The sequence below is a fragment of the Hyaena hyaena genome, unplaced genomic scaffold (genome assembly GCF_003009895.1).
Source record: "Hyaena hyaena isolate Hyena2069 unplaced genomic scaffold, ASM300989v1 scaffold_169, whole genome shotgun sequence".
NCBI lineage: Eukaryota > Metazoa > Chordata > Mammalia > Carnivora > Hyaenidae > Hyaena > Hyaena hyaena.
This window is the reverse complement of record NW_024080801.1, coordinates 1,920,605-1,929,365: the sequence shown is the minus strand read 5'-3', so window position 1 is coordinate 1,929,365 and position 8,761 is coordinate 1,920,605. Positions and strand designations below refer to the sequence as shown.

The following is an 8,761-nucleotide window of genomic DNA, read 5'->3' as shown; positions in this document are numbered from 1 at the left end:
GGCAGAGCGTGTCCCCTCCACATTGGAAACTGAAAACCCGGTCACTACATCACAGGCTGCTTGCAGATGGCAGGCCGTGCGCCGGACTCGGGGACAGGAGCGACGCGCGCTCACACGCCACCCAGACCCCGTGCAGGACACTCGGGGGAGCGCGGGCGCCTTCCCGACGAGGCTCCAGGCTGCGGAATTCTGGCTGCAGCCCCCGGACTAAGTCGAGCCGGGGCCCCCCAGCGGAGAGCCATCCAGCTCCGCTACGGGAGCACTGCAAGCACCCGGGCTGCAACCTCCCCGGCTGACATTTTAGTAAACTGACCCCGAGGAAAGTTAAACCGCTGTCCCCGATTAGTTAGTAAAGGGCAGAACTGGGACAGGAACCCGAACGCTCCAGCCGGGTGGCTCCAGGGCAGGTGAGTCCAAGGACGCACAGGCAGGTAGATCGGCCGGCTCCGCGCAGAAGGGCGAAGACTCCCAATCCTGCGATCCGCACTCCAGGCCTCTCGTTAGCTCCTTCCCGGGAAAGGCCCAAAAAGCGGAGCGGTGGAGCGGCCGGAGCGGGACGCCAAGCGCGGCCGCCGGCTGGGAGCATGCGCACGAGCCCGGCCCAGCCTCGACGCGCTCTGCGCTGGGGGGAGGGTCACCCGAGGCTGACGTCCGCTACGCCGGCGTCAGCGCCCCGTGAAGAGGTGGGCGAAGACTCCATCCGCCATGTTGGATGCCGCAGATTCGCCATAACCTCGCCGGCTCTTTTCTTAAAAAAATAAAAATAAAAAGCGAAGCATCAGCGGGGCGCCCCGCCTTCTCGATCGGCGCGGGAGGGGTCCCGGAAGAGACCGAGGCTTTTTTTTCCTCTGCGGTGGGGGCGTTGCCATGGAGACGCGGGCGGCAGGTGAGCCGGGCTGGGGGGTTGGGGTGGGGATGAGGTGGGGGTGGGGCGCGGCGCGGCGCGCGGGAAGCCGTTTCGAGTTTGGAGTCGGGAAGAAGCGCGCGGGCCGCCGGGCGGCGGAGGGATCCGCGGCCCTGGGCGGAGAGCGGACGTAGCGGCGTCCTTCGACAGCACGTTCTGTCGTTGGTGGTATCCCGCCGCCTCGGGGTTTTATTTAAAAAAGTCACGAGCGAGCTTGCGGGAGAGTGAGCGAGGGGAGACTGCGCGCGCGAAGCCGTTTCCAGGGCAACGGGGAGGGCCGGGCGCGCGCCGGAGACGGATCTCAGGCGTCCTGGCTGGCGGGAGGTTCGAATCCCCTGCCTGCCAACTCTAGCCAGCGATCCCTGGCTGGGGCCTCCTTCTTGCCGCGCCTCAGTTTCCTCCTCTGTGAAGTGGGTAGCTCCTTTACACCCACGTAGGGACAGGGTTCCACCGAGCTGCTGAAGCAAGGCTTTGTGCCCTGTAGAGGGATCCATCACCGCCAGGGAGTGTTGATGCTGCTGGTACCTGTGCGGCACGCAGTGATTGATTGTCCTTTGTCCTTTACCGGCCGTCCGGCTCTTGACAGGCCCTTTTCCTCACCCTTTGAAGTTAAACTCAAATGCCACCTCCTCCAGACAGCCCTCTCTGGCTTCGCCGCCGCCGAGCCAGCCTCTCGGCAGACTGGCCCCAGTAGGTGTCCTACCCTTAACCTTAACCTTGAGCACCTGTGGTTAACAACATCGACCACACGCTGGCACGGACCTCAGGGTTTTTGCTGCGCGCTTCCCCGGCAGTTGTAATTGTGTGTCATTTACTGATGAGGGACACAGGTTCAGAGAGGTCAACTGCATACAGTGTTAAATGTCAGAGTTGAGACTTTCAAAGACGTCTTCCTCCAATTTGGGGTGAAATCCTGACTCCTGCGTGCCTGCCTGGCTGTGCTTCGTGCCCCCGTTACTGCTTGGCCCCCAGTCCGAGCTCGGTCTGCACGTAGCCGGTGAACTAACCGCTGCCTCTTGCAGCCCCCTTACCTGGCAGAGCCCAGTGACCTTTCAGAAATGCAAACTTCACGGCCAGGGGTTCACCCTCCACGACCGTCCCCTCGTATCGTAGGGTCTGTGACGCTGTAGGGAGTGTCCCCAGCTGAGGCTGAAGAAGACCCCCCGGAGCCGTGTGTGCTGGCCGACGGGTGCCACCCCGGGGCACTCTACCTGGCTTCCTCAGTTCCAGCCAGAGCCTTGCGGGCCTGTCACATGCTGGGGTGTGTGCGGCGGACCCAGAGCGAGTGGCGGGGTCAGGCCCCCCGACCTGCACCTGCGTGTTTTCTTAACGTAAGGACAGCTTGATTGGCCGCCTTCCCCTCCCGGTCATTCCTCTAAGGCTGATACACAGAACGACTGCCCAAGCCTCCTGTTTGGAGTTGACTGAACAGTGTTTAAAAAAGAAGCCTGGGCATTTGTGTGGTTCCCTTCAATTTCCAGCTGTAATAAACAAGAGACCTTGTTTCTAAGTATATTACTGTCAACTCGTGATCAGCTAATTTTCTTTTAATTTTTAAAAAATGTTTATTTTTCAGAGAGAGAGCGAGAGCGAGCAAGCGAGAGCAAGCAGGGGAGGGGGGGGGAGAGAGAGAGAGAGAGAGAAAGAGAAAGACCCAGACTCCAAAGCAGGCTCCGGGCTCTGAGCTGTCAGCACAGAGCTGACGCGGCGCTTGAACTCACAAACCCTGAGAACGTGAGCTCAGCTGAAGTCAGACACGCAACCAACTGAGCCACCCAGACGCCCTGTGATCAGCTAATTTCTGAAAAGGGTTTCCTGTTTTGCTTGGTTGTTAGGTTACTTTAGGGAAGCACACAATACAGATAGCAGGCTCACCTGCGGTCTAGGCAGGTTTTCAGTGTAAACTGGTGGATGGTCATCACAGGGCGAGTGATCAATTGATCGATCCTTCTAGGCCTTTCTCACATACCTGCTAAAACCTTTCCTGTGTCTTCCTTCCCCTTTCCTTCTAATTTACATAACAACTCTTCAAAGATAGCTGTCCTTAAGTAGATTTAAGTTTCTGCCTGGGGCAAGGGCAGTCGAAGAATTAGGTGTATTGAAAAGACTCTCCTTAATTGCATTTCCTTTTATAGACAGTTTCATGCTTGCTGCCTCTGAAAATCTCCCCATCAAGCCGGGCCAATTTAATTACGTAGAAGGGACTTAGCCTAGAGTTAGGTTTTCTCTTTGTTCTCAGCTGTTTATCCTGTTAAAATTTCACTCTCTTTGAAGTTTCTCAAGGGCAGGTGTCAGTCAGATTTAGGGGTGGAACCTTTGTGACGGTGGGAGGAACACGTGCTCTGGGTCCCCTCGGATTCCTGACCTCAGGGAAGTCATGCGACTCTCTGCACCCCTGTGCTGTCCCTCCTGCAAAAGGAGACTTAATCCCGCCCCCCTGCCAGGGCCTGGTGCGCGGTGGCTGCTGTTGGAGCCTTGGGATTTATCCCTTTTCCACCCAGGCCGTCTCCCTTGTAGCCTAGCGTATTGTCACCCACCTGCTACTTGAAACATCTGTGGTTGAAAAGGCGCAGTAGACTTTGATCAATTTTTAAACGAATTTTTTAAATGTTTATTTTTTAGAGAGAGAGAGGGAGAGAGGAAGAGAAAGAGAGAGAGAGAGAGAGAACAAGTGGGGAAGGGGCAGAGAGAGGGAGACACAGAATCTGAAGCGGCTCCAGGCTCTGAGCTGTCAGCACAGAGCCCGACGCAGGGCTCGAACCCACAAACTGCGAGATCGTGACCTGAGCCAAAGTTGGATGCTTAACCGGCCGAGCCCCCCAGGCGCCCTCGATTAATTTTTAAAGGAAAAAAAGTAATCTGGGAGCGAAGCAAATAGACATATTAACCATTTATTACACATTTGAAGTCCCTCTCTCTTTGTCAAGGAACGTAACATATATAATCAGATTTGCCTGTGAAAAGACTACACTTGGCATATCAACGTGAAAAGGACTTTAAGTCTGGTGACAGACTTCTCTTTGTTCTTTCACATCGTGTAACAAATGGAGCCTCAAAGCCTTGGACTCTGGAATCTGGCACCTGGGCGGCCCAGACTGGCTCTGGGCTGGTGGGCAGGGGGCAACCTGTGGCTTTGCTGGCGGGCAGGGGGTGGGGGAGCCGCTCAGCCGTGGCACCCGGAGACTAGGTGCAGCAGGCGTTGGAGCACGTTCTGGAAACGTGGTCTTGGACGCCCTGGCACCTCGTAGGGTCCTGACTAGCTTCCTTCTTGGTATCAGACCTTCTCTTCGCTTCTCTGCCCCTCAGGACCTTTTCTTTTTCTTCCTTTTTTTTTTTAATTTTTTTTTTTCTGCCAAGGGGCTTCCTGGGTCCACCTAGGTGTTTGTGCCCAACTTTGTGCCAGGAGCTGGTGATGTAAAGTCAGGACACACTGGTTCCTTGTGAGGCCCTCATGCAGTCCGAGCGGTTGGAAAGCCCATTCCCATAGGAGGAAGTGCCAGGGGCTATGGCGGAAGTGGGCCCCGAGGATCAGGGCTTCGGAAGGGGTGCACCTGGCTGGCTGGATTCTGGGAGGGCTTTCTGGAGGAGGAGGTGCCCGAGCAGGAACTTGCTGGTGAGCTGCAGAGGGCCGTGTGGTACAGAGGCACAGGCGTGACCCACCACAGGCATGTTCTGGGTGACTAGGTGACACCGGGGCCAGAGGCCGGGGTGCGGGTGCTTGAGGTCAGTGGTGGTCTTTGGAGGAGCAGAAGGCTGTTGGACTTGGTTCTGGAAACACTGAGGAAGGAGAGCACAGTAGGGCCGCCTGAGGTGTGTGACAGTGTACGGTGAGCGCGCAGAGTGGCCACCCGTGCTGTCCTCACCCCCGACAACATCCGGCACGGCTTCCTCACCCCAGAAAGCTCTCTCTTGCCTCTTCCCACCCAATTCCTGCCCTTCACCCCAAGCAGTCACTGGTCCGAGTAATGTCACCATAGATAGTGCTTTTTGAGGAACATTCGAGAATTCTCTGGTATCTGGCATCTTCCAACCCAGCATGAAGGTTCTGAGATCCAGGGTTTTGTTTCTTTTTATTTCCTACTAGCATTCCATCGTATGGACGTGCCACAGCCTGTTTAGAGGGTCAGCGTCTGAGCTCACTTCCAGTTTTTGGTTGTTGTGAACAAGCTGCGACGAACGTTCTCGTACAAGGTGTTTTGTGGGCATAGATTTGCGTTTCTTCCCGGTGGCCAGGTTGTAGGGTGAGGCGTATTTAACGTTTTAAGAAATGTCCAAATGGCCTCCTGGAATTGTTGCGCCGTTTTGCATCCCAGTCAGCAGGTGTAGGGGACAGCCACCTGCTCCGCGGGCTCACCCACATTCGGTGTTGTCACTTCTTTTCCTTTGATCTATTCTACAGGGTGTGCAGTAGCATCTCATTTGACTCACAGTAGCACCTCACTTAACTTGCATTTCCTTGATGATCAGTGATGCTGAGTACTTTTTCTTTTTTTTTTTTTTTGGTGCTTATCTGCCATTTGTACATCCTCTTTGGAGAAATGTTTAGTTATGTCTTTGCCCATTTTAAACATTAGGTTCCTTGTGTTTTTAATGGCTTGTAGGAGTTTCTATACATAGTTTCAATGAGTCATTTGTCCTGTGTGTTGTGAATATTTCCTCGCAAGCTCGACTTGCTTATTAACCTTATTAACATAATCTTTTGTTCAGCAGAAGTTTGTAATGTTAATAAAGTCTGATTTACCATTATTTTTGCTTCATAGGTAGTGCTTTTTGTATCCTCTCTAAGAAGCGTTCCCCTTTTAAGATCATGAAGATATTCTCCTAGGTGTGTTGTTTATTTATTTTTTTTTAAACTTTATACTTCTTGTAGGTTTAGGTCTGCCATCTAGCTCAGATTAGTGTGTGTGTGGTGTGAGGTAGGGGTCCCGATCCCCGTTTCCCCCTCTCCCAATGTGGGTGTCCAGCGTTTCCAGACTCATTTGTTAGAAGAGACTTTACTTTCTCCATTGAATTACTTTGGTTCCTTTGTTGCAAATTATGTGTGGGTCCATCTCCGAACTTTCTGGTCTTTTCTGTTGATCTCTTTGTTTATCCTTCACGAGCACCACGCTGCCTGAGTTACCAGAGCTGTATAGCAGTGTTTTGAAGTTAGGAAGAATATAAAGGAGGACATTTCTTGGAGGGCCAACATGCAGGCCGCAGGGAGACCCATTAGGTGCCATTGTAGCGAAGCCCAGGGTTGATGACCTCCCCCCAGGGCGGTGGCTGTGGGAATAGAGGGCAGGGCCGCTTCAGGGAAAGCCCTGGGGACTGGTGATTGATGGGGTTTTACCTTCCAGACCAACAAGCCTGCCTTCCTTGTTTGCTTTTGGGGAAGGAAGGAGTAAAGAACCTACCAGGCGTAAGGATGTGAAACTTTCTTTTTTGTTTTTTATTTATAGTTTATTTATTTTTGAGACAGAGACAGAAGATGGGGGGGAGGGGGCAGAGAGAGAGAGAGAGAAAGAGAATCTGAAGCAGCTCCAGGCTCTGAGCTGTCAGCACAGAACCCGACGCGGGGCTCGAACCCAAGAACCCCGAGATCATGACCTGAGCTGAAGTTGGACGCTTAACCGACTGAGCCCCCCAGGAGCCCCAGGGATGTGAAACTTTCTAGGCTTTGTACGCGGAGCCCTGGTCCATGATTTTCACTTCTTTCCTGTGGGGGTGGAGAGGAGGCCTTTTGAATTCTCCCTTTTTTAATTTCTGAGTTGGGCCAGGGGCCTGGTGCAGACCCTTCCTGGGGACTGAGCCCCTGCTCCCACCCCCTTGAAGAGTCCCCTGGGGCAGACTGTCACGTGCAGCCCTGGTTGCTCTGCAGGGAGGTCCTGTGGCTCTGTGCTTGGGAGCCTCTGGGGGCTCTGGGACTCTGTCCTGCCCAGGAGTGAGCCCTGCCCTGACACCGCTACACACGCCCCGCGCCCCCCCCCCCCCATCCCAGGCCACAGGCAGGGGGCCAGGCCTGTAACGCAGGGAGTGGGGGCGCTGGAACTGGATAGGGTGGAAGTCCTGGCCGCCGTTTAAGGGATAGGGACCCTGGCGCGTCACCGAGCCGTCTCCTTGTGTATAAATCCGGTTCCTGTGGGAAAGGTTTGGGGACACGCCCGCGAACAGCGAGTTCCTTTCCTGGCTTCCCCACCCATCTCGTCCTTCTTTCCCTCTGGTTTTGCAGCCCCCCCCCCCCCGGCGGCCCCCCCTTCTCCCTGACGGGCGTGCACGTCAGCACTGTCGCTGAGAATGAAGCGCGTGCTGAGAGGGGTTGTAATATTTGGGTAACAACACGCAGTAAAACCTGGAACAGCGGGCTGACCCTCCGGCACCAGTCGTGCAGCTGCGGGGGAGGAAGACAGGACCCGGAAACAGGCGGGCACTGCCGCAGGCCTGCGCGGCCGCCTCGCGTCCCGGCCGTGGTTGGTTCCGCACCAACGCCTCGCGAAGCGGCCGCATTGCCTCCGCTTCGCCAGTGAGGACGCGGAAGCTGAGGCTCGTCCCAGGGACCTGAGTGGGTAGCTCGGTGTTTGGACCCGCAGCAGGGCGCACGTCGGGCCTGCGACCCTGGAGAGCCTCCGGCTAGGCCCTCTGGTAGCCCCTTGCCAGGTTCTGGAGCCCGGGCCGGGCTGGAGGTGAAGGGCCGGGGTCTGCCCTTCAGGCCCGGCAGCTGGGGGAGACCTGGGTCACCAGGGAGAAGAGCAGCCGCCTCCTGCTACTGCCGACACGTGTGCGGAGCTGCCGTGTGCGCGAGGCCCTGGCCGGGCTGGGTGCGGCCGCTGCGGCATGAACCTCCGACTTCCCACTGCTCGCGCTGGACTCCGGGCACGGTGCCCCCCAGAAGCTGGGCCTGGGTGGGGGGCAGAGTCCTATTCTCAGGGAGCCCCAGCCGCGGAGAAGACGAAGTCGGTTAAAAACAGGCAAAAGGTTTGAGAGAGACTTCGCGGAGGAGCTGATACAGGTGTCCCGGAAGCCTGGGAAAAGATGGTCAGGGTCACCATCGCTCGGGAAACGCAACTTACAGCCACACCAAGATAGCACTGCACATCCACGAGTGTGGCAGAAACTAAGACGACGGACGGTAGCCAGGCAGTAAGGAGCTGGAGCACCTCGGGCTAAGAAGCTGGAGCACCTCGGGCTGTAAGTGCTGGAGCACCTCGGGCAGTAAGAAGCTGGAGCACCTCGGGCAGTAAGAAGCTGGAGCACCTCGGGCTAAGAAGCTGGAGCACCTTGGGCAGTAAGTGCTGGAGCACCTCAGGCTAGCTCGGGCTAAGAAGCTGGAGCACCTCGGGCTGTAAGAAGCTGGAGCACCTCGGGCTGTAAGAAGGTGGAGCACCTCGGGCTGTAAGAAGCTGGAGCACCTTGGGCTGTAAGAAGGTATAGTACCTGGGGCTAAGAAGCTGGAGCACCTCGGGCTAAGAAGCTGGAGCACCTGGGGCTAAGAAGCTGGAGCACCTCGGGCAGTAAGAAGGTGGAGCACCTCGGGCAGTAAGAAGGTGGAGCACCTCGGGCTGTAAGAAGCTGGAGCACCTGGGGCTGTAAGAAGCTGGAGCACCTGGGGCTAAGAAGCTGGAGCACCTGGGGCTAAGAAGCTGGAGCACCTCGGGCAGTAAGAAGGTGGAGCACCTCGAGGAGTAAGAAGCTGGAGCACGTCGGGCTGTAAGAAGCTGGAGCACCTTGGGCAGTAAGAAGGTGGAGCACCTCGGGCAGTAAGGTGCTGGAGCACCTCGGGCAGTGAGAAGGTGGAGCACCTCGGGCAGTAAGAAGGTGGAGCACCTCGGGCAGTAAGGTGCTGGAGCACCTTGGGCAGTGAGAAGGTGGAGCACCTCG

General features: G+C 56.3%; 1 protein-coding gene across 2 annotated transcripts in view; it reads left to right on the top strand.

Moving 5' to 3' along the window:
- The first annotated feature begins 700 nt into the window (after positions 1-700).
- ZFAT (zinc finger and AT-hook domain containing) overlaps positions 701-8,761 on the top strand; it is a 196,780-nt gene continuing 188,719 nt past the window's right edge. For both annotated transcript variants that reach the window (XM_039240202.1, XM_039240201.1), the window contains exon 1: positions 701-886. In XM_039240202.1, the coding sequence (XP_039096133.1) occupies positions 868-886 (19 nt within the window). In that variant the 5' untranslated portion in view covers positions 701-867. The remainder of the gene's footprint in view (positions 887-8,761) is intronic.